Here is a 23,773-nt window from a genome sequence, read left to right as displayed (position 1 = left end):
GCTGGTGCCAAATTTTCAAGTGCCAAAAGTCCCCTGGTCCTGGGGCTCTTAGACCTTACGGTACGGCTCTGAGGGTGCCGCACACCCCAGTTTGAGAAGCATGTCTCTAAGGCGGGGCTCACTCCAAATCTGTCTGTTTTTCCCGTTGCGTCTATTTATTCTTCATTCATTCATTCATTCTTCTCCCATGCCTTCCGTGCGCCAGGCACTGTGCTGGGCCTTACAGGTTAGCGCTGGCCCCCGAGAAGCCACTAAGAGGAAGCTGGGCGCCGCGGGGAATGTGGCCGTGCCCGACGGCTGGGCAGGCTCTCGGGGCTTGCGCTCCGTGGGGCCAGCTGTGGCTGCCGGGTGTCCCAGCCCTCTGGGTCACGGACTCGGGATCCAGGCCCCACGCAGCTGCCGAAGCCCTCCCGTGCGTGCCAGACCTCTCCCCGAGGAGGGGTCCCTGGGTCTGGGCTCTGAGTGGCCCTCACTGACCGGGGCCCGCGTCCCTGTCCCCCTTCTCTGCAGTCCACGCTCATTTCCATCGGTTGCAACCTGGACAAAAAGATCATCGTTCAGAAGTAAGTGTGGGGGACCCAGGCGGGGGTGTGCATGGGGCGAGATTGGCCACAAGGTGACGATTGCTCAAGTGGGGTGACACGACATCATTCTTTGCACTTTTGCATAAGTGACATATTTGTGTAATAAGAAGTTCAATAATTACCCAGGCACAGTGGCTCACGCCTGTAATCCCAGCGACTTGGGAGGCCGAGGCGGGAGGATCGCTTGAGGCCAGGAGTTCGAGACCACCCTGGGCAACATAGCAAGACCCCCCCCCCCATCTTTACAAAAATTTTTTAAAAAATTAGCCAGGCTTGGTGGAGCTTTAGATAAATAAAAAATAAAGAGAAAGGAGATTCTGACACAGGGTGACACATGGATGATCCTTGAGCACATCGTGCTCAGTGAGAGACGCCGGACACAGAAGGACACGTCCCGTGTGGTTCCACTCCCAGGAGGTCCCTGGAGGCGTCAGAGCCACAGAGCCAGGAAGCAGGGTGGTGGGTGCCAGGGGCTGGGGTGGGGCTGGGGAGTGGGTGTTTTCATGGGGACAGAGCGTCAGCTTGGGAAGACGAGAAAGTTCTGGAAGTGGCGGGTGCTGACGGCTGCACAGCGCTGTGAGTGAGGCCATGCCGCTGAGCTGTGCGCTTAAAAATGGTTAAGAGGGTAAATGGTGCGGCCAACTGGGGAAGGAATAGTTAAGATGATCGATTTTTTGTTACGTGCATTTTAACGCAATTTAGGAAGTAAATTAAGAAAAAAAAGCCAGACCAGCTACACCGCGGTGGCGGTGGGTCAGGGCTGTTCCCGCCCCACCCGGCCCCTGCCGGCCTTGGGGTCTCTCGCCTCTCCACTCTTTGCTCATTTGACAAGCACGGGTGTCCCCACTTCGCGGCCAGCGCGTGGCCGCCTGGCTCCTGGCGGGGCGGGCAGCGTCTCACCGTGGTCTCGCGTTTCAGCAAAGTCTCCGCCTGCTCCATGGGCATCCTGGACTCCATGGTCCTTCAGGACAACTACAACTACATCGTCGAGAAGTAAGCCAGGGTGCCCCTCCACCCCCGTCCCTGCCCTGGTCCCCGTGGTGACCGTCTGACCCCACACACACACCAAGGACAAATTAGGAATTTAAAAAAAAAAAAAAAATCGTGTCTGGCCAGGAGAGAGTCTGTGCACGTGCCATCGTGCCAGGTGCCAAAGTGCCACCATTGTGACACCCCCGGCCTGCAGCCGGCTCACCGGGCCAGACGGGCGGGCCTGGGCGGTCCCAGGTCCTCCTTGGGGCAAAGCCGGGTCCCCCTTTGCGCTAGCACGGGGGGCCCCTCTCCACACTGGTGCACCCCCCCCCCGTGTGTTTTGTAACACACGCCCCCCTCCTCCGCCCCAAATCACCCTTCCGGAGCCGAGCCCCAAACTGCTGCTTCTGGGCTTGCCGGGGATTGTCTGGTCCACGCCCGCCGCCCTAGCCACGCGCCTTCCGCCCTGGGGTACAAACGACGGAAGTCAATGGCTCGCAGTGCGGGAGGCTGGGAAGTCCAAGGTCAAGGCCGATGTGGGGTCCGGCGGCGTCTGCTCTCTGCTTGACGGATGGCGCCTTCTCGTTGTGTCCTTGCTTGGCACAGGGGGCGGGGGGAGCACGCCTCCCCGCCCACGCCTCTTTTCTAAGGACATTAATCCCATTGATGAGGGCGCCACCCTCCCGGCCCCACCACCTCCCAACACTGGGGACTGGGTTTCAACAGAGGAATTTGGGGGCGACGCAGACATTCAGACCACAGCAGAGGTGTGTCAGTGATGGTTCGTCGGAGAAAAGGAGCCACCAAGGCTGGGTGCAGTGGCTCACTCCTGTAATCCCAGCACTCTGGGAGGCCGAGGCGGGAGGATTGCTCGAGGTCAGGAGTTGGAGACCAGCCTGAGCAAGAGCGAGACCCCGTCTCTACTATAAATAGAAAGAAATTAATTGGCCAACTAATATATATATAGAAAAAATTAGCCGGGCACGGTGGCGCATGCCTGTAGTCCCAGCTACTCGGGAGGCTGAGGCAGAAGGATCACTCGAGCCCAGGAGTTTGAGGTTGCTGTGAGCTAGGCTGACACCACAGCACTCACTCTAGCCTGGACAACAAAGCAAGACTCTGTCTCAAAAAAAAAAAAAAAAAAAAAAAAGAAAAAAGAAAACAGAAACAAAACCCTTCGCAGAAACATCCAAATCACGTTTGCCCAAAACGTCTGGGCATCGTGGCCCAGCCCAGTTGACACCTAAAAATTACCCAAAACGGGATTCTGGTGTCACTTGGACCCTGAATCCTCAGGTGCCACCTCTCCTCACTCTGGAGAAGGACCCCCACTGGCAGAGGGGAAACTGAGGCTGAGAAAGTTCTGGCTGTCTGGGCGGGAGCTCACACCCCACCCCCCATCTCTGCTTCCTGTTCTCTCGAAGGGAATTCTACGACCTCAGTTTCCAGGGGAATAAGTCCACCAAGAACCAGGTGGTGCACTACCCCTACGACCGCCTGGGCTGTCCTCGCCTGGTCTACCACGACACGCCCTGGCGGCCCGTGATCGAGCTGTGAGTCCCCGTCCCTGTCCCCGTGACCTCATTTAACCACCGTGACCTTTTTAACACGTTGACTGCCACGCTAGAAGAAAAATTTGTTTCCCTGGGGCCACGAAACAAAACGATCCTTTCTAATTTGTTATATTTTATACATCAACGAGTATGATGTTCACCAACCAGCCCCGGGCCCAACACTAAGCCTGAGTTACATACAACTCACGTGGCCATCTCTGTGTGGAAGGCCCCATCTCCAAGTACAGTCACACGGGGGTGTCGCAGAGCGCAGTCCAGGCTACTGTGTTGCTTGTGGCACCGAGACAGAATATGCATCATTCAACAAAAACTGATGGTTTAAAAAAAAAAAAAAAAACCACCCGGATTAACAGCCGTAAATGTAGGCTTTTTGAATATTTTCAGACGTCATTCGGGAACGCAGCAGGGGGGAGGCGACGGGTCTTGTTGGCTCGTTAGCTTATTCACGAATATGTGCGATATTATGGGGTTGCGAAACATGACATCGGTTTCCTCCCACTTCTGGTCACGTGGCCCCTTCTTGGAGAGAACTTTGGTTTCCACCCTGTGGAAAATACCCAGTGCCGGCTGCCACCCCCGACCCTTCCCCCCGGCGCTGTCCCCACCTCTGTCCCCACCTCTCCGCACGCTGTGGTCTCCGCCAGCTGAGGCCAGGGGGTCCCTTGCTTCGCTCTCCGCCGCCTCCCAGCCCCGGGATGGCGTGGTGACGCCCCAGCCCCAGCCCCGAGGCCACGCCCTGTGCCCGTGTCCTAGGTGGCAAGATGGTCATTTCGAGGAGGTGGTGAAAGCCGACTACGTGCTGCGGGAGGTGAACGGGCTGTTCACGTACTCGTACACCCTGTCGGTCAAGCAGGCGGGGTGCTATTACCAGCCGCAGAACTGGACCACCATCATCAAAGAGATGGGCGAGCCCACCTGGGACAGAGAGGTAGCGTTGTCCCCTCGGTTATTTCCGAAAGAATCGGGAGCTCCCTGGGGGGACGGGAGAGCACGCTAGGACGCCGCAAGGCAGTGGGGACGTTTGCCAATGACAGGCAGAAGCCTGACGCCGTCCAAACTCCTGGCACTACAGGACCCACGGACGTTCCCGGTCTGCTCCGCCCAGTGAGCCTCTCTCTTTTTTTTATTGTCACCCAGGCTGGAGTGCCGTGGCGTCAGCCTAGCTCACAGCCACCACAAACTCCGGGGCTCAAGCGATCCTCCTGCCTCAGCCTCCCAAGTAGCTGGGACTATGCATGCGCCACCATGCCCAGCTAATTTTTTTTTATATGTGTTTTTTTAGTTGGCCAATTAATTTCTATTTTTAGTAGAGACGGGGTCTCGCTCTTGCTCAGGCTGGTCTCGAACTCCTGACCTTGAGCAATCCGCCCACCTCGGCCTCCCAGAGTGCTAGGAGCCACCGCGCCCGGCCCCAGCTAATTTTTCCTATTTTTTGGTAGAGATGCGGGGGGTGGGGGGGGTCTCACTATCTTGCCCAAGCTGGTCTCGAACTCCTGAACTGAAGTGGGATTACAGGCCTGAGCCACCTCTCCCGGCCTCTTTGATGGTTTTTTAAAAGACAAAGTTACATGTTTGTCATCATTTTTGTGTTATTTCCCACTGTGCTATTGTGCGAATTCTTATTGGCCGTCTTGTTCACGGTTGCATGTGAGTGTGCATTTAAGAGACTGTGCTGTCACGACTTTTCCCGTCAGCCCCGGTGAGTGGGTGACATGCGGGTTTTCCGTCAGGTGAGAGCCACAAGCCTGCATTTTCAGCACAGTTATCGGCTGGGACATAGCTGCCTGGAGCCATGAGGTGGAGGTGGCTTTGCCCACACAAAAGAGCCACGAGCCTAAGCTCTGTCTCCTTTTTTTATTTCACATGGTCTTTATGTGCCCCAGATTTTATTTTCTTCCAAAGGATTTAAAAATTTTTAATTGTGAGCCAGGTGCGGTGGTGGGCACCTGTAGTCCCGGGAGGCAACCCGGGAGGCTGAGGTGGGAGGATCGCTGGAGCCCAGGAGTTGGAGGCTGCAGTGAGCTGTGACGATGCCACTGCACTGCAGCCTGGGCGACACAGGGAGATTGTCTCAAAAACACACCCATGCTGTTGGCAGCGCCTGACTCACCCCCTGGCGGGGCGGGGCCTGGGCAGCCACAGCCCCCGCTGCAGGGTCACGAAGCTGCCCACACCTGGCCCTGGGCTTCCCCGTCGGGTGAGGAGTGGGGTGGGCCAGGGCCCCCTCCCCATTCCCCGGGGCCAGTGGGCACAGCTCTGTTCTCCTCCCCAGAACTACGTGAGCTGCTTCGACGACGAAAACACCGTCCCCTTGCAGTGGCCAGAGATCCCGTACCAGATCTTGGGTGGCAGGACAGAGAACTCCATCGTTTTTGGCCCACGGAACGGCATCTACATCTTCTTCCTGGCCATTGTGGATCCGTACTACAGGTGAGGGGTCAGTCCCTCCCGACGGCAGAGGACGGCCGTCACTCCTGGGGGCAGGTCACGCCTGCCTCCCTCCACTTGGGCAGGTCCTGCCTAAAGCCAGGCTCCCCCATCAGCTCAGACTGTCCCCAGGGGAGAGTGATGTTTTCAGTTCCGGGGGACGTTTGTTCCTTTGTTTTTTTTTTTTGTTTTTGAGACAGAGTCTCACTTTATTGTCCAGGCTAGAGTGAGTGCCGTGGCGTCAGCCTAGCTCACAGCAACCTCAAACTCCTGGGCTCAAGCGATCCTCCTGCCTCAGCCTCCCGAGTAGCTGGGACTACAGGCGTGCACCACCATGCCCGGCTAATTTTTTCTATATATTAGTTGGCCAATTAGTTTCTTTCTATTTATAGTAGAGACGGGGTCTCGCTCTTGCTCAGGCTGGTTTCGAACTCCCGACCTCGAGCAATCCGCCCGCCTCGGCCTCCCAGAGAGCTAGGATTACAGGTGTGAGCCACCGCGCCCGGCCTTGTTCCTTTGTTAAATAATTACTCAGTGCCAAGTCCCCGCCAGGTGCTGGGGGCCAGGGATGACCAGTGGCCCCGAGTCCCTACGCTTGTGGACCGGAGCCGCCCCCCATCTCCTGCCCCCCCAGGACCAGGCTGTGCCGATGTCCGTGGGCCACAGGGGTTTCAGACTGGCTGGCGGGAGCCGGCTGGTGAACACGCAGGCATTTGCAAGGCAGGCAGCCTCGGGGGCAGAGAGGATTCTGAAGCCACGCCTGGCCACGCCACGTGGGCCAACGTGTTCTGTGGGGGGCGGGACACGGGACGGCACCCTTTCCCATGTCATCACCCCTGCATGAAATCATTGTCCGCCATCGCCCGTCCCCTCCAGATGGATGAAAGCCCCCCCCACCCAGCACTTGGAGGCCCTCCCTTCCCTAACGGCCCCAGACTAAGGGACCAGCTCTGGGACGGCCACCGGGGACGGCACCGAGTGGGGTGGGGACGTCCGGGGGGGGGGGGACCGCGAGGATCACCCCCTCTGGCCCCCTGCAGCGCCCCTCCGGGGGGGTTCAGTTTGCCCCTTCCACCACCTTCACAGCGGGCATAGTGGGAGGCATGGGACCCTGGGGACAGCTGCCAACACACACAGAGAGGACGCAGACTCAGAAGCGATGAAAGGCGGCGTGGATGTAAGGGAACTGGGTGCGCCTGCTCACTGCTGCCAGGCCCGGGTCTCCCACCTGTGGGCCTCTACCCCTGTGCGGGGACAACAGGCGAGGGCCCCGAGGCCGTGCCCACAGCGTCTCCTGCCCGCCCCGCAGCTACTGTCACCTGCAGACCATGTTCAGCATCTACGTGCACGGGGCCTACCCGCCGCTCAGCGTGAACCCCGGCTTCACCATGGTCATGCTCATGGGCGGCATCATGCTGGCCCTGTGGCTGGCCTACGTGATCCCCAAGCTGCTGAGCTCCAACCAGGGCCAGAGGATCAAGATGTTCGGGGCCAGGCTGTGCTGGAGGTGCAAAAGGTTGTGCAGGTGCCACTGGCTAAGGTCCCCCAAGCTGGCACCGAAGTAGAGCAGGAAGTCCCCTGGGAAGCCGCCTCACTCCCCGGGAAGCCGGCGCCGATCCCTGAGCCCGTCGGCCGGGCCGGGCCGTTGTCTTCAAATAAACTGCGATGTTGTGAAGCAGCCAGCAGTGTGGGTTATTTTTGTTTTGTTTTTCCCTAATTTTAAACAATAGGAATATATTTTTTCAAGAGACAGGGTCTCGCTCTGTCGCCCAGGCTGGAGTGCAGTGGCGTCATCTCAGCTCACTGCAGCCTCCAACTCCTGGCCTCGAGAGATCCTCCCGCCTCAGCCTCCCGAATAGCTGGGACCACAGGCGCGCTCGGGGCTTTGCAGGCCCGGGGAGGAAGGGGTCAGCCAAGGGCTTGCGACTTTCTGGAGATGGCGTCAGGGCGCGGGGTGCCCTGCAAGTGCGCCCTGACGTGCCAACCACGGCCCCTGCCCGGGTCAAAGCCCCACCTGCCTCCTTTCGGCGTGGACAACGTCTACACGATTCTGCAGAAGCAGAGAGAGATACACGCACACACACGTATGGACAGTATGCATGCATATTAGATACATGTTTATGTATGCATGCAGCATATACAAGTGCATACACATGTATACATACGTATCGATAGTATGTGTTCATGTATGTAATATATACGGCCCATGTGAATTTTCTGTTGGGGGGAGCCCGAATCCAAGGCCACATGGGACACCCATCTCATTCTAAGTGAAAACGTGGGCGGTCCCCCCTCCCATTCCTCTGAAGTTAAACAAATATATACTCTACTGTCATCTGGAATTGCCAACGGTCTCAATGTCATCGAGGCCCCCACTGCCATATCCAAAGCAGCGACTGGTTCCGCGGGTCTCCCTAGCGGAGCCGCCACTCGGAGGCCCGTCCTGTCCTTCCCGCCCGACGTGGCCACCCAGGGCCCTGCGTGCACTGGGAGGAAGGGGAGCAGGGCCAGAGGAGTCCTGCCTGGCCAGCCGCTGCTAGGCCACCGCCCCGAGGTCACCCAGGCCGGCGGGAGCCCCGGACTCGTCTCCTGACCCCCCTTAGAGCGGGGTGCAGAGCGGCCCGTCCTTAGGACTGGGCCGTTTCTGCCATACACTCTTCTCCCTTCCTGGTTCACCTCATCTAAGCCCCGAAAGTGCCCCGTCTGTGACCGTTCCCACGTCTCCCTGCCTTTCTTAGGGGTTCTGGTTTGTGTTGTTTGCAGGTTCCTGCTGGAGTCCTTGGCAGGCATCTGCTGTGACCCCCAGGTGCGTTTTGTCACAGAAAAGCGACCCCAGCCCCTCGCCCCCGCCACGCCCTTTGCCAGGGCCTCCCTGCACGCGGGGCCCTTGGTCTTCCTTCCGAAGACCCCTGTCGGCTCCGGAGGCCTCTGTGAGGCCGGGCCAGCCTCGCCCGCCCTCGGGCCACAGGGCAAGGGGACAGGCGCGCCCACCCACCAGGCCCCAGCGCACACGCAGCTGAGATCAAACGCGCTTTAATGGGGGGCAGCGCCCAGGTCCTGCCTGGGCCCCGGGGGGGCGGTGCTGGCGGGGCCCGCGGGCTGCTTGCCCTTCCCGCCCGGCCTGCCCTTCTTGGAGGCCGAGGAGCCGGCCTTCCTCTTGCCGGGCAGGGCCGGGGCGGAGGCGTCCACCGCGGGGGGCCCCGGGCGGGGCGGCGGCTCGTCGTCCAGCGCCCTGAAGTTGAAGAAGCAGTCCACGTTGGACACGGTGTCCAGGATCTCGGGGACGCTGTAGTCGAAGGACAGCAGCTCGTCCGGCAGGTGCAGCGAGCGGATGTCGCTGGCCGAGTCGTCGCCCCCGCCCCCGCTGTCCGGCAGGGCAGGCGCGGGCGCCTTGCGGGGCCCCCCCTCGGGCTCCGCGCCGCCCGGCAGGCAGTCGAAGAGCTTCATGGCGTCTTCCAGCAGCACCTTGTCCGGCAGCGCGAAGGCTCTGGCCGCCTCGGGGGCCTTGGCCTCGCCCCCGCCCGGCGCGGCCGCCTCCTGGGCCTCGGCCGCCTGGGGCTCGGGGCCGGGCGGGGCGGGCAGCTCCTTGGCGGGGAAGGCGGCCTCGGGCGCGGGGAACTGGCTCAGGCTGCCCCTGAGGTGGCCGTAGGCGCCGGGCGGCAGCGCGGGCTCGGCGGGCAGCGCGATGACCACAGGGGCCGGCTTGCTCTCCTTGGGGGGCGGCGGGGGCAGCTCCACAAAGGCGGGCGGGCCCCCGTCCCCCACGAAGCCCAGGGCCTCCGGGCCGGGCCCCTCGGGCGGGAAGTAGGGCAGGAGGTACTGGGCCCCGCCGGGCGCCGGCTGGTAGGGGGGGTACGGGGGTGGCCCTGGGGCCTTGAGGTAGTGCTGGGGCTCCAGCAGGTAGCTGCCCGGCGAGGCGGGGCCCCCAGCCGGGACCCCCGCGGGCCCCACACCGCCCGCTGCCACCAGCTTGTACAGGGACGACTGGCCGAAGTCGGTGGTGGCCCACTCGATCCGGTAGATCCGAGGATCAAAGAAGCACCCGCAGGGGGCCATCTGGAACCCTGCAGGCCGGGCAGGGCCTGAGAGCCGCTCCTGGCACCCCAGCGGCCCGCGCCGCGGCCTGTCTGGGCGGCAGGGGACACGGCCTTGCCTTGGGGGCCTCTCTGGGAGACGTGGGCACGGCACTGCCCTGGGGGCCCATTTGGGGCAAAACAGACACATACGGTTCCAGGGGCCAGACTAGGGGTGCGGGACACAGGCCTTGCCCTCGGGGTCCCATCTAGGGATAGGCCAGGGGCAGGAGGGCCCCCCATGCTAACCCTCTCCCAGCTCCTCCCCAAGGGTGGGGGAGGCCCGTACCTGCAGGGGGGGCCGGAAACACCTCTTTCTCCGGGTTTGGGGGGTGGTACAGGGTCGAGGAGCCTGGGGACAAAGGTGCCCGGAGGGGGGACGGCTGCGGCCCTGAGGCTGGTGGCCGGGAGCCCGGGCCCTGACCCTGCGGGCACCCCACCCGCCCGACTCGTACCCACGGCGGGAGGCGGCTCGGCGCAGGCGGGCGCGGGCTGGCTGCCCGGCCCCTCGGCACCCTCCAGGCCCCGGGGCCCGAAACCTTCTTGGGGAGCCGTGGGTGCGTAGAAGGGCTTGGGGTGCTGCATGGGGAGGCGGGCGGCAGCGCCCGGCTGGAGGTCGGCAGGCGGCAGGAGCAGGCGGCCCACCCGGGGAACGGGCGCAGAGTCCCCAGGGTTCTGTTTGCCCCGTTACTCAGGGCGGCGGGTTCCAGGCCCGGCCCGCCCACTGGGCAGGGTTCCGGGTGGGGGTGGCCCAGGGGACAGACAGGGAGCCCACAGCAGGTGTCACCAACAGCAGGAGGACCCAGGGCCAGGCTGCCTTCTGCCTCCACCAGCAACGCCCAGCTAATAGCTTCAAGGCCACCTTCTCCAGGCAGGCCGCCCTGATCCGCACCCATGTGGGCGAGGCCACCCTGTCCACACACCTTCGTCCTGCTCAAGCCCCCCTGACCCCTGCCCCCGGGCACCTGCAGAACCCAGCCCGGGGCTCGCGAATGAGTGAGCAAAAGGCGAGGAACAGTCAGGGGACAGGGTGAGTGGGGGACAAGCTCCAGGGAGGGGCCGGGAAGGGGCAGCCTTGGTGTCACAGAAAGGCCTGGATTTTAAAAGAATAAAATTTATTGTCTTCTCTGTGCCCTGGGGGGCCCCTCGGAAGGCCCCCACCCCCGGCGCCCGCAGCTACTTGTACGCGTTGGCCTTGTGCTTTGGCAGGAAGACGAAGTTGGGGGGCACTGGCCCCAGGAGCATCTCGCTGGGGAGGGAGGGCGGGCAGGTCAGGGTCAGGCCTCGCCCAGGCACCCCAGCCCAGCCCATGGCAGCCCAGGGCCCGCCCCGCCCGGCACCTGATGCGGATCCAGTCCGCGGCCTTCTGGCTGGCCATGAGCGTCTCCAGGTGGTCCCGGCCCAGGTAGTAGGGCGGCCGCTCGTTGATCCTCTGCGGGAGCCGCTCCAGCAGGCCCACGGGCACGTACCTGGGGCAGGTCCAGGGACACGGTCGGGCCAGCCCCGGCCACACACACACACACACACACACACACCCCGCGGCCGCCCCGGCGCCCACCTGCACAGGAAGGACAGCCACTCGAGCAGGAAGCGCCGGGTCCTCTCCACGCCCTGCGTGTCCGAGCCCCAGTGCTCCAGGCCGTAGCTCGTGAAGTCACGCAGGATGTCCAGGCGCTCGGACGACGAGATGTCCCAGTGCCGCTGCTCTTTGATTTCCGTGAACAGCCAGGGCTTCAGCAGGGCGCCGCTGCGGGGCGGGCGCGTCAGCAGGCCCCGCCGAGAGCCGGGCCCACGCCGCCGCGCAGACGCCAGACCCACCGGCCTGAGCCTTTCGCTGCGGCCACCCGGCCTCCCGGGCCCAGGAGCTTCCACCCGCCAACGCTCCACCCGCCGCGAGGTTTCCCGTCCCCTCTGCCTCGACCAGCGACACCTCCTGACGCCTCTCCCGTTCCGGGACAAACAGCGCGACGGGGCAGGGGTGGGTGGGAGCGCGCGTTGCATGCGGGGACACCTGCTGCTGTGCACAGGCACAAGCCAGCCTCGGCGACCCCCCACTTACCGGGCAATCATGATCCCGGCGACGCCGGTCTGCATGGCGCGGTTGGCGTCCTCGTATGACAAGATGTCACCGTTTCCTGAGGGACAGAGGCAGTGGTCTCAGGGAGCCGCACGCGGGCAGGCGGGATGCTGGGGCTCCCTTCAGGAGTTTTTGCAAACCCAGCGATCCCTGGCAGGGCGGCAGGAAGGAGTCCCGGTCGGGGGTGGCCCGGGTGTTGGGGCGTCGGGCACCCACCGAACAGGGGCATGGGGCCGGCCGCCTTCACGCACTGCTCGATGTACTGCCAGTCGGCCAGCTTGGTGTAGCGCTGCTCCCGGGAGCGGCCGTGCAGCTGGGGGGCCCCAGGCGGGGAGGGAGGCGCAGAGAGGGGCAGAGAGAGAGAGACGGGGAGGGACAGGCTGAGAGACAGACGCAGAGACGCAGGCAGACGGAGACAGACACGGAGGGAGAGGCGAGAGGAAGAGGGAGGGACGGGAGGAGAGGGGCCGTTAGGAAGGGACGGGGGCGCCCCGAGGGCCCAGGCCCACGGCGCCCCGAGACCCACCGTGACGAGGGCGGCACCCCAGTCCCGCAGCTGGGGCAGCAGGCGGTGCGCCAGGTTCACGCGCTCCTGGACGCCCGTGCGGATCTTCACGGTCAGCGGCACGTCCAGCACCTGCGGGGCGGCGGGAGGGCGGGCGGTCGGCGGGGCCGGGCAGCCGGGGTGGCCGTGGGGCGGGGCCTGGCCGTACCTGGTTCATGCCGCGGACGATCTGCTGGAACTTGGCCGCGCGATTCATCAGGGCACAGCCGCCGCCCTGGGGGACACGAGAGGCTGGGCCGGCCCCGCATGTACCCGGGCCCCGGACCCACCACCCGCCACGCCGCCTGCCCGCTCAGTGCCCTGACTGTCCCAAAGGGAAACGGAGGCACAAGTCCGTGGGGGGGGCAGCGCTGATCCCAGCCCCCACCCGCCCCACCCAGGCCGCACGTGCTCTGCACTCCAGGGGGAGCGGCGGCCACCTTCTTGTACACGAGGTCGATGGGGCAGCCCACGTTGACGTCCACGAAGTCCACCTCCACGGTGCGGTTCAGCAGCTCGGCGCACTTGGTCATGGTGTCGGGGAAGGCGCCCTCCAGCTGTGGCGGGCAGGCAGCCGGTGAGGGGCGGGTGCAAACCGCCCCCAGGGCCGTTCGTGGTCCCCTGGGGGGCCCCCCAGCCCAAGGCCGGCGGCCCTCGTTAGCCGCCGAGGCAGACCCCGAACCTGGCTCTGAGACGCAGCGGCCGGGCGCCCGGCAGGACTGACCTGGACGCCGAAGATGTCCTCACACTGGTGGCGTCTGAGCAGCGCCCACTCGGACGTCTGGCCCTGCAGGAGGTTGGTGCAGACGGCCATCTCCCCGCACGTCACGTCCGCCCCGAAGCGCTTGCAGATCCGCCGGAAGGGCAGGTTCCCGCACTGGGGCCGGACACACGCAGACGCGCGTATGGCGCGCAGGAGACACGCGTGTCTGCGCGCAGGCAGGGACCCGACACCCGCTCCAGCCCCAAGACCCAGCGGCGGAGACAGACGCTGACCGCTGCCGACTGGCCACACCGCCACCCACCAGCCCACCAGCCCCGCCCGGGCCCTACCGTGGTGAGGGGCGCCAGGTACAGTTTACCGCCGAGGTCCAGCTGGAGAGAAAAACACGTGAGTGAAGCTCCGTCCTCCAACACAGCTTCCGACGCCTCTGGGGTCCCTTCTCCCCACAATCTAGGACATGCTCTACCCTGCCCGGACCAGCCTGGCCCCGTTCTACCTCTGGCCTCTGCACAGGCCAGTAGATATCTTTGTAAGGAATGTTCTTTTTCCTGGATTGTTCTCCACTGGAGAGCTCCTACTCAACCCTCAAAACCCCAGTCCCAATGCCCTCTGTTCCAGAAACGCTTCCATACTATCCCCATCTGCCCAGCCCTGATCCTCTGGGACTGACAGTGTATCTCCAGCTCTTCCTGGCCCCTGAGACTGGGCTCCTTGACGACGGGGCCCAGTGCAGAGCTCAGACAGGGGGCATCAACAGAGAGGTCCCCAAGGACACAGCCCCCGGGGAACACGCACCCGCTTCTTCTCACAGGGCCGCAGCCTGACCACGTCCTCGTCCGTCAGGGGTCCGCAGGTCCGCGCAGGGCTGTGGGGAGGGGTGGCGGCGCCGGGGTCTACAGGGGCCACCGGGGCCTCACAGTTGTTCTGCCCCGGAGCCCCCTCGGCCGCCGTGACCTGGGGGACGGCGGCAGCCGGCGGGGGGCCCCTGCTTAGCTGGCGCAGGACCTGCTCCGATCGCTCGAAGCGGACCGCGCGCTTGCGCAGCTGCTGCTGCAGGGCCTTGTCCAGGCCATTGCGGACGGGCGGGCCGTGCGCCCAGCGGGCCGCCAGCTCCTCCTGCACCAGGTTCTGGCCCTCGGGCCCCAGGTGGGCCCCGGCGAAGCGGCAGGTCACGCCGTAGGGGCACCTGCCGAAGGTCTCGAACAGCACGCAGCGGGGGCCCAGGTCGGCGGGCTTGGCCTCCAGGTAGCGGCCCACGTCGTGCAGGAAACGGCAGCGGTCGCCGAAGAAGCACTTGGCCGCCGACTCCTGCGGGGGCAGAGGCAGCGAGGGAGGACGGAGAAGCTGCGGCAACCTGGATGGGAACCCTGGGTCGCCCTCCTGGCTGCGCGTCCCCGGGCCAGTCGGCAGCCTCGCCGTGCCGCGGTGTCTTCGTGACAAGCACGGTCGCAACCTTCACGTCGTGCAGCACAAGGAGGAAGACTGAATGGCGGCACGGAAAGCTCAGACCCTGGGACTTTCTAACAATTGCGGCTGGTAGAAAATACCACCTGCTTGGCGCGTGCCTGTAGTCCCAGCTACGCGGGAGGCTGGGGCAGGAGGATCGCTTGAGCCCAGGAGTGTGAGGTTGCTGTGAGCGAGGCTGACGCCACGGCACTCACTCTAGCCCGGGCAACAGAGTGAGACTCTGTCTCAAAAAAAGAAAAGAAAAGAAAAGAAAAGACAAGACCAGACCACCTACTCCTACCTGTCCCAGCAGGGACACCTCAGTGGCCACGCTTACCTGGATCAGGGAGGGGCAGAGCCTGTTCTGGTCGTAGTGTGTGGGCTTCGTGTGGGGCCGGCCCTTGTTCTGGCCCCGGGCCCTCTTCTGAGCCGGCAGCGGCTCCCCGTGCTCAGCTGCCCCATCTGTCTGCCCATCCTGCGTCTGCCCATCCTCCAGGCGGATCCGCTTGGCCTCAGGCTCAGCCAGGTCATTGCCACCGGGGTCTCCTGTCTCAGTTTCCTGGCAAGGCTTCTCCTGCCCTTTGGCTTCTAGGAATTTGTGAAACTCCTCCTTGGTGGTGAGGTATCTGCCAATGCAAAGGAAGAGGAAAGGAGAGCTTGCCAGGGGTCCCTCCTCTGACCACAGAATGAATGCTGAGAAAAGGCGGCTGAGAACACTTGCCCCTGCTTAAATGCTTCTCCTGATGGGGATCTCACTACTTAGAACGGGCCAGCTCCCGGTTCAGGAGCAGTTCAAAGCCACAGGGAATAGCTGCTTTGTCCCTGGGCCCCCACTGCCCACAGTGTTGCGCTAAACTATCAGTTAATCAGGCACGAGATTCCTGCTCAGGTTAGGCTCAGGGAAACTACAAGTCCCAGCATGCCTTGCACCGGGGTACAAGACGCCACATTACCCAGAACACCTTTCGGCCCTTCAAACACCGCAAGCCCCAGCATGCCCCGCAATATTCGCACCGGCCCCCCGCCCCCCGCGCTACGGTGGGAGGTACGCATGCGCTGTTTTGACAAAAGCGCACAAACTACAGCCCCCAGAATACACCGCGGGCCTCGCCTCAAACCCCGCCTGCACTACCACGTGTACTTAATCGCATCTGACAGCCCCCAACATGCATGAGTTCCGGCCCGCCGCTGACCACCCTGCCGGCAGAGGAACGGCCCGGACTGAAGAGCCAGCAAGTTTCCCGCCCTGAGTCACCAGCTAATCTCCCGGCATGCATCACTCGGGCCGCGCTACGGGTGCCCGGAAGGCCCCACGAGTTTCCCTACTGCCCGGCGACTCACTGAGGTTTAATAGGCGCAACGCCCCGTTCCGACGCGCTGGCTCCTGAGTCGCCGCCGCCACCACCACCACCATTCTCTGCTGGGGCCTCCAACGCTTCCTCCGCCATCGGCGCTTCTCACGCCCGCGCTGGAGTGTAGCGGGAAGACCTTCCGGGTCGTGCGTGTCTGCCCTGGCTGTGTTGCGGAAGTGCGCATGCTCGGGTCGCTCCGGTGGCGTCATCGTCGCGGGACTACGTCACAGGGGCGGAGTCTTCAGGGGGTGGGGCCTCCGGTGTCACATACTTGGCGGGCTCGCAAAGGTGGCAATGAACAAAACAGACAAAAATCAACACTTTTGGCCGGGCGCGGTGGCTCACGCCTGTAGTCCTAGCTCTCTGGGAGGCCGAGGCGGGCGGACTGCTCGAGCTCAGGGGTGCGACACCAGCCTGAGCAAGAGCGAGACCCGTCTCTACTATAAATAGAAAGAAATTAATTGGCCAACTAATATATATAGAAAAAATGAGCCGGGCATGGTGGCACATGCCTGTAGTCCCGGCTACTCGGGAGGCTGAGGCAGCAGGATTGCTTGAGACCAGGAGTTTGAGGTTGCTGTGAGCTAGGCTGACGCCAGGGCACTCACTCTAGCCTGGGCAACAAAGCGAGACTCTGTCTCAAAAAAAAAAAAAAAAAAAAAAAAGAGCCTGCATAGGAGTGGGGGACACAGACAAAAGTATAATAAATACATAAAGTATGCCATACGTGAGACGGTACTGTTGCAATTTTTGGGCGTTTGCAATTTTTCATAGGATGGCCAGGGAAGGCTTCATGGAGAAGGTGATGTTTGAGTATATTTGCAGGAATTGGGGGAAACAGTTATAGGACTATCAGAGGGAAAAGGGTTCCAGGTGGAGGGAACGGCCAGTGCAAATGTCCCAAGGCAGGAGGAAAAGTCCTGGCATTGGAAGTTTTACCATGGAGGAGGCCCCTGTGGCTGGAGCAGAGAGGTTAAAGGAGAGAGAGGGAGGCGGGCGGGGGAGCGAGGTGACAGGGCAGGTTGTGCGGGACCTGGTGACCTTTTAGGAGGACGTGGGCTTTCACCCTGAGTAAGGTGGGAGCCATGGAGGGCTGTGGGCAGAGGAAGGCATGATCTACTTACCATTTCTCACAGTCCCCACTATGCCCTGTTGTGCCCCTAAAGCCCCCGGTTCCCAGAGGAGACTTGATATGCACAGGGAGCTCCGGGCTCTGGACTCAGGTTGGTTTGAATCCCAGCGCCTATCATCCATGAACACTGGGCATCTCGTTTAACCTCCCTACGAGCCAGTCACCTCGTCCATAAAACGGAGCTGATCAAAGTATCCCCTTTAGAAGATAAGGATTCAATAAGTAACAATAAATTTTAAGCAGACACTGTTATTACATTAGTAATACGATGATTTTCCCTAATTACATTCAGGAACACAATCCCTGGGCAGATCAACTGATTTTCTTTTTAAGAGAGTCTCGCTCTGTCCCCCAGGCTGGAGTGCAGTGGCACGATCATAGCTCACTGCAGCCTCCAACACCTGGCTCAAGCAACCCAGTCTCAGCCTCCCAAGTAGCTGGGAGTACAGCCGAACACTGCCATGCCTGGCTAATTTTTAAAATTTTTTGTAGAGATGGGGTCTTGCTATGTTGCCCAGGTTAGTTTTGAACTCCTAGCTTCAAGCAATCCTCCCACCTTGGCCCCGAAGAATGCTGGGGTTACAGGTGTGAGCCACTGCATGGCGTAATCAATCTTTAACCTCCCCTTGCATTTCACTCGAAACTTGACAAAGCTTTTCCTGGGAAGGGAGACTGACACTGTGCTCTCCTCTTATAACAGATGGGGAAACTGAGGCCCCAAAAGGGAAGGGTTTTGCCCAAGGCCACAACAGGCACAGAACCAGCTTTTCATGGACCAGGGAGAAAGTGCAGGGGAGGGTTGGCAGTTTGGCCTCGGCTGCCCTCTGTAGGACAATCTGGGAATAAAGATGTCACAACCTGGGAGTCTAGAATTGGAAGAAGCCACAACGGTCTGAGCAAGACTTCTCGCCCAGCCAGGTTTGCCCACCTCCGTAGGTGGGAGCTCATGCCTCCCTCCCGGGGTGCCTGTCCCATTGTCCTCAGATCATCTCACAGGTACCCCAGACCCCTTTGGGGAGATATTTGGACAGGTGGGAGAAACAGGCGCACAGAGGGAATGTGGCCTCCTCTCTCTGGGCCTCAGCTTCCAAGGAGAGATCTGCTGGGGCTGCCTGGCTCTGCCCTGTGATGACCCCACCCCCTCTGTGTAAGGCAATCCCAGAAGGCTTCCTGTAGGAGGAGGACTGTGGCTGCCCATTGGTAACCATGATCACCATACAAAAATAACCATTCACCTCTATACATGAATCATGTATAATTGTTATAATTGTATAATATTAATCATTTCCCAGTAGCTAAGTGATTATTGAGCACTTGCTGTGTACCAGACCTCATTGTAAATGTTTTTCATGGACTGACTCATTTATCCCTTGCTCTGGTCTTGTGTTCATGGAGTAAGCATTCATCCCACGGGTGCAGAGGGGGCCCCTGACCCCCACTCGTCTCCCTTCAGTAGCCCCAGACAACCCCAGACCCCAGGGAGACTCTAGGCTTCCATTATGAAAGTTGTCACCTGCTGTAGCCACAAAAGCTCCCACCTCATGGCTCCATCCACCTCCTGGGTGGCTCCCCCAGGCCTCCCCACAGAGGGGGCCACAGTGGCCTGAGCACCTCTCCCCAGTCCAGGTCCCCAGCCTGGGGGCTGCCCCGCCTCACTGTGCCTAGTCAGAGGCCAGAGCATCAGTCTTCCCTCCTGCCCCTAACAACCCAGCCCATCCTCCCAGCTCTTTCTAAAACGCAAATCCGGGCTGGGCGCGGTGGCTCACGCCTGTAATCCCAGCACTCTGGGAGGCCGGGGAGGGAGGATCGCTTGAGCCCAGGAGTTGGAGACTGTGGTGAGCTATGATGATGCCACTGCACTCCAGCCTGGGCAACAGAGTGAGACCTTGTCTCAATAAATAAATAAATAAATAAACAAACAAACAAATAAATAAGACACAAATCTGACCATGGCTCTCCCTGCTCCCAATCCGGCCATGGCTCCCTACGGCCCCAGCCCTGTACCACGGCCCCTGCTGCCTTGCCAAGCTTCATCCTTTATCACGTCTTTGCTCCCTAAACTCAAGTACCAAGTTCATTTCAGACCTTCCGTGAACCAGTCTGACCTCTGAGCCTTTGTATAGGCTGTTCCCTCTTCCAGAAACACCATTCCCTGCTCCCAATCACCTTCCTCATTCTGCCCACCCCTGCAGATCACCTTTTGCTCCTCTGGAAGCTTCCCTGACTGCTTCCAGCTCAGGGCGGGACAAGCATCTGCTTTGGGCTCTGCGGCTGCCTAAGCAGTCCCCCACGGGGGGTCACATTGTGACTACCTGGCCACATGCCCGCCTTCCCCATGGGACTGTGAGTCCAGAGAGGGTGGGGATCGGATCTGCCTTGGTCACCGTGCGTCCCTAGTGCCCAACACCAGGCTGGGCACACAGCAGGTGCTCCGCGAACACTTGCCGAGTGAATGCATCTTAGCGTGGCTGGGGAGACTGAGGCACGGAGAGGGAAGAACTTGCTCTAGGGGGTCCCACCTTCACGAAGTCTGTGGCAGGGCACCGAGGGCTTCCCGAGAGCCCTGGGTTGGCTATTGGTGTCGCATCTTTAATGCCCCCACAGCCTGGACTGAGTTGTCCGGATGCCCGACTGCGGCTGACCTGGAGCAAGGAGGTGACAGGCAGGTGGGCTGGGGACAGAGCCGCTGGCTCCCGGTCCAGCCACCAGCTCCCTCCTCTCTCTCATTCTTCCTGCTTCTGTCTCGACATTTGTTTTTTGTTTGCTTTCTATATTTCCTTTTCTGTGTCCCCCTCCTTCGGTCCCCCCAGTCCCCCACCCCCTTCCCTCCGTCCACCCTCTCGGCCGGATGGGGGTGGCAGCGGCAGGCAGGTGCCGCCCCGGGCTCGGTGCCCGACGCTGCCGCGGCCGCCCCGGATTTGTGGCTGCGACTCCTTTATCTGCGGCTGCAGCTGCCCCTTATCTCGCGGCTTCAGGACACGAGCCCGGGATTAGGGCAGCCGGGGCCAAGGACGCGAGACGGCCAGGCGGGCAGCGGCCTGCCCGGGGGAGCCGGCGCCAGCGCGTGTCGCGAGTGTGCCTGCGAGCGTGCGCGGCGGAAGCTGCTGAGGGTGTGTGACGGGTGTGTGCGTGCGTGTCTGTGTGTGCGTGTGCAACGTGAGCGTGTGTCCGTGTCTACCGGGCTATGCGCGTGCAGGAGGGAGGCACCGTGTGTACATATTGGTGGCTGTGGCCTGGTTGTCACTCCGTGCATGTGTGTGTGTGTGTGCACGAGTGTGCGTGTCCCTGGGAGTCCCTGCCCCACCCCACAGCTGCCTGCACAACCCCGACCCAGATCCTTGCCCGCACAACGTCGCCCCCAGGCCCCCGCCCGCCCTGCACACCCTGGCTTCCCTGCGGGCTTGATGGCTTTCCCACCTTGCTGGCCCAAGGCCTCCAGGGACGGGGCCCTTAACCTGCGACCTGTGGCTGTAAATGGCTCTGCGGGGACCACCGCCAGCCGTTTTTACCATCCTGGCCTGGAGCGGACCAGCCCCTTCCTGCCGCCCACAGGCCCCGTGGGCCCCATCTCGGCCTGGCCGGCCCCCCCTCCGGCTCCCGGGGCCCTTCCTGCGGCCCAGCCTGACCACACGGAGCCACGCGTGTGTCCAGCTCCGTGTCCCCCGCCGGAGCTGGGACCTCTGTCTCTGCTCAGCCCGGCTTGGGATGGGAGTGACCGCGTGCCATCCATCAGTAGCCCCCAAGCCTAGTGTGGAGGAGCCTCTGGGTTTCCCCGTGACCTGGGCGGGTCCCTTCACTCGCCCATGGGAGAATGACACCCATCAGGAACAACGTGTGCACAGTGCCGGGCACAGGGTCAGCGTGGGAGCCATTTCCCAGAGGGGGAAACTGAGGCCCAGTGAGGTCAGTCAGCAGCACATTGGGGGCTGGGGGCAGTGCGCAGCGTGTAGAGATGGCCCCCGGGGACACAGTGGGCACCCGGCCACCTCCACCCCCACAGGGCTGGTCCCTGGGGGTCCCGAGCTGCAGCCCCGGGCCCGCTGGACCTGGACCAACTCCTGGCGCTAAGATGGAAACTTCTCCACCAGCCAAGTCCGAGTCTTGGCCAGCAGCTGCTGGCCTCCAGGAACCTCTGCCTCAGGCTCCACCCGAGGAAAAGGACGCTCCCCTGGGAGCAGCGGCCTCCCGGGGAGGGCAGGGGCCCAGCTCCGGGGGAGGGGGGCAGGCCTGGAGCGTCCGGAGTCCTCCTGCCTCAGTTTCCAGCCTCTTCTTTCCTGTGTGACCTTGGGTCAGCAACTTGACCTCTCTGATCCTTGGGTTCCACAACCACCGAGTGGGCACAGAGCAGGCTGGGGGTGGGCGATGCCAGGAGTTACCTGGGGAGACACTCGAGCGTGCAGAGAACAAATGGAACTAGTCTCGGTCAAACACACCGGGGAGCACAGGCAGGCAGCTGCCCCTGCCGCGGCCTTGACCCCGGGGCCAGCGGGCTCCAATCAAGGTCACATGCCCATGGGTGCCCCTGTGCACCTCTCTGAGCCTCAGTTTCCCCACGTCCATGCTCTGGAAGCCCCACCCACAGGCTGCACTGGGAGCAGGGGAGGTTCAAGGCTTGGCTACACCCAGGCGGCCCCGCAGCAGCCCAAGTCTGGGACAAAAAAGGTTTAAAAATAAAGCATTGTGAAAAGCCACGTTTCCTGCTCAGAGAAGCAGCCCCCTGTCCCCTGGCCTCCGGGGCAGCCCAGCCCAGACGGCTTCTTGGCAGGGGCCGGGGTCCTGCGTGCTGGTCTCCACCGAGGGTCCTTCCTGGCCCGGCTCTCCGCAGGGACACCTGGCCTGGCTGGGGCTGCAGGGGTCCTGGAAGGGCGGGCGTGTCTGTGTGGCGCCTCAGAGCCCCGCTGCAGTGTGAGCCAGCCAGTGTGACAGGGTGTCTGTCTGTCGCTGCCTGTCTAGGGGGTGACAGTGTGTGGGTCGACGAGTGTGCGGTGACGCGGGAGGGGGTCGGGACACAAGGAACCTGTGTTTCTGGGGTGACCATGTGGGGCTGGCCCCGGACGCTCCTGCCCCAAGTGTGTGTGTGTCAGCGTGTGTCCCGAGTGTGATGGTTGGAGGTGGGCGTGGGTCCTTGTGTCCCCACCTCCTGCCTCGCGCCCCGCCCCCCGCTTTGGCTCCACCCCCTGCAGGGTCCCCCCCTATCCTAGAGGAAGAACCAAGTCTTTCAAGTCGCCGTTGCCAGGGCAACCGTTTTACGAGCGTCCACATGGTGGGCACATGTGCGTGTCCTGCGGCCCATGTGTCTGCAGGCCCCCGCGGCCCCCAGCCGTGGCGGGGAGGGGGGCACAGGCGGGGTGGGGTGAGCGGGAGGCGGCCTAGGGGCGGCTGGTGACAGCTTAATGGTGGCTGGCGGGGCTGTGCGCCTGGCCGGGCTGCCCGTGTGCAAGGGGGGGCTGGGGCTCCCAGACGGCCCAGCGTGTGTGTGCGTGCGCACGCGTGCACGTGTGTGAGCACCGTGTGTTGTGTGCACGCGCCAGGCATGGGTTGCAGCGTCCGTGTGGAGTGTCCCGGTGACTTCGTGTGTAACGATCCGCCGAGTGTGTGTGCGTGTGCACGCGTGCATGCTTGGGTGTGCACCAGCAACCGAGGAGCCACTCTGCGGCCCGCGGGCTCAGTGTGTCAATACGTGTGTCCGTGTGCCGCTCTCTCCAAGGGGAGCCCCACAACTCGTGTGCGCATGCGTGTGTGTTAGGGACAGTGCGTGCTCGTGTCTGCGTGCACCAGTGAGATCTGATGGAAAGAAGGACCCCCCAGAGTGTGTGTGTCCGCGTGCGATGCGAGTAGAGGAGACGGTCGTGTGTCAGTACGTGGGTGGTCGTGACCCTGTGTAGGAATGGCACTGTTGTCATCAGGGTGTCCGGGTTTGCACGCCAATGGGGGTATAGCGATGGGTGGGTGTGACCCGGCCCGGAACAACGGTTTGGGGGTCTGTGCGTGAGCGGCCACCGCGCCACGCCCTTCTCTCCCGGCCAGCGTGTGCGTGTGAGCGGGTGCGGGCGCCCGGACGCCAGCATTTCGAGTCACCAATGATGGCAGACATTGGGACATGCTCACCCGGCGCCAGGCACGGTGACTCATTCTTACTCATCCAATTAGGATCTACCCATAATACCCCGTGTTACAAGTGGGGAAACTGAGGCATGGGGAGAGGAAGTAGCGGCCCTAGGCCACAGAGAGCACAGATCTCTGTCCTTCTCCATTCTGGACCAGGGGACGGGCTGCCACTCCTCTGACGCACACCCATTTTCATGTCCCCCACCCCCGAATTTACCTCCCGGCATGCGCCGCGCTCACACGTGCAGCGACCCGCGCGCGCCAGCCCGCGAGCGCCCACCTGCGGCACACCGCGCAGCGCGGCCAGTCGTACAGGCCCCTGGCGGGGACCTGCGTGTGTGGCGGGGACAGGCTCCTTGCCAGGAAGGCCTGGTCCCCGTAGGAACCCTCAGGCTGCGGGATGGAGAATGCGGCGGCCAGCGCGGGAGTGGCAAGGAGGCCCCAAGAAATCAGGCGGCGGGAGGGAGAAACCAGAGCGCGGGGCCCCCAGGACGCAGGGGCGCGGGGAGAAGCCCGCGCGCGGGGGCGTCCGGCCTGCTGCGGGGCGGGGGTTCCCCCCAGCTCTGCTGGGACGGGGCGGGGCCACGGCAGTCCCGCCCCGCCCACCCGGCCTGGCCCCGCCCCCGCCAGCCCGTGCCGCCAGGGGGCGCTTTGGGAACGCGGAGCCGTCTGGGATAATGGGGGGCCCGGTGAGTCTGGGTGCCCAGGAAGAGGCGCAGGCGGGGGCCAGCAGGGAGAAGGGGGTGCCCTGCAGGGCTCT

The 23,773-nt window shown here is 62.8% G+C and overlaps 3 protein-coding genes across 5 annotated transcripts in view; 1 reads left to right on the top strand and 2 right to left on the bottom strand.

The window, feature by feature from the left end:
- Window positions 1-7,235, top strand: part of CATSPERD (catsper channel auxiliary subunit delta) — a 34,282-nt gene extending 27,047 nt beyond the window's left edge. For both annotated transcript variants that reach the window (XM_075998106.1, XM_075998105.1), the window contains 6 exons: window positions 511-563; window positions 1,503-1,577; window positions 2,981-3,109; window positions 3,884-4,058; window positions 5,403-5,560; window positions 6,867-7,235. In XM_075998106.1, coding sequence (XP_075854221.1) covers window positions 511-563; window positions 1,503-1,577; window positions 2,981-3,109; window positions 3,884-4,058; window positions 5,403-5,560; window positions 6,867-7,122 — 846 coding nt within the window. In that variant the 3' untranslated portion in view covers window positions 7,123-7,235. The remainder of the gene's footprint in view (window positions 1-510; window positions 564-1,502; window positions 1,578-2,980; window positions 3,110-3,883; window positions 4,059-5,402; window positions 5,561-6,866) is intronic.
- Window positions 7,236-8,574: 1,339 nt separating this feature from the next.
- On the bottom strand, window positions 8,575-10,661 carry PRR22 (proline rich 22). The gene is made up of 3 exons (XM_012761635.3): window positions 10,086-10,661; window positions 9,920-9,982; window positions 8,575-9,621 (listed from the first exon to the last, which is right to left on the bottom strand). The coding sequence occupies exons 1-3, from the start codon at window positions 10,213-10,215 to the stop codon at window positions 8,591-8,593; spliced, it is 1,224 nt and encodes a 407-aa protein (XP_012617089.2). The 5' UTR covers window positions 10,216-10,661; the 3' UTR covers window positions 8,575-8,590.
- Window positions 10,662-10,728: 67 nt separating this feature from the next.
- DUS3L (dihydrouridine synthase 3 like) lies at window positions 10,729-15,937 on the bottom strand. Of its 2 annotated transcripts, XM_012761633.3 has the most exons (13): window positions 15,763-15,937; window positions 14,759-15,047; window positions 13,771-14,283; window positions 13,305-13,346; window positions 12,976-13,128; window positions 12,692-12,808; window positions 12,421-12,486; window positions 12,234-12,344; window positions 11,924-12,020; window positions 11,690-11,765; window positions 11,189-11,377; window positions 10,971-11,099; window positions 10,729-10,879 (listed from the first exon to the last, which is right to left on the bottom strand). In XM_012761633.3, exons 1-13 carry the CDS (start codon window positions 15,867-15,869, stop codon window positions 10,807-10,809), a joined length of 1,962 nt encoding a protein of 653 aa, XP_012617087.2. In that variant the 5' UTR covers window positions 15,870-15,937; the 3' UTR covers window positions 10,729-10,806. The 2 variants fall into 2 exon arrangements, 1 of the variants encoding a protein (XP_012617087.2); XR_002222589.2 differs by lacking the exons at window positions 10,729-10,879; window positions 10,971-11,099 and having other exon boundaries at window positions 11,305-11,377; window positions 11,924-12,087.
- Between the last annotated feature and the right edge of the window lie 7,836 nt (window positions 15,938-23,773).

The sequence above is a fragment of the Microcebus murinus genome, chromosome 27 (genome assembly GCF_040939455.1).
Source record: "Microcebus murinus isolate Inina chromosome 27, M.murinus_Inina_mat1.0, whole genome shotgun sequence".
Taxonomy (NCBI): domain Eukaryota; kingdom Metazoa; phylum Chordata; class Mammalia; order Primates; family Cheirogaleidae; genus Microcebus; species Microcebus murinus.
Note: the sequence above shows the minus strand (reverse complement) of the source record. Positions and strands in the feature narration are given on the sequence as shown.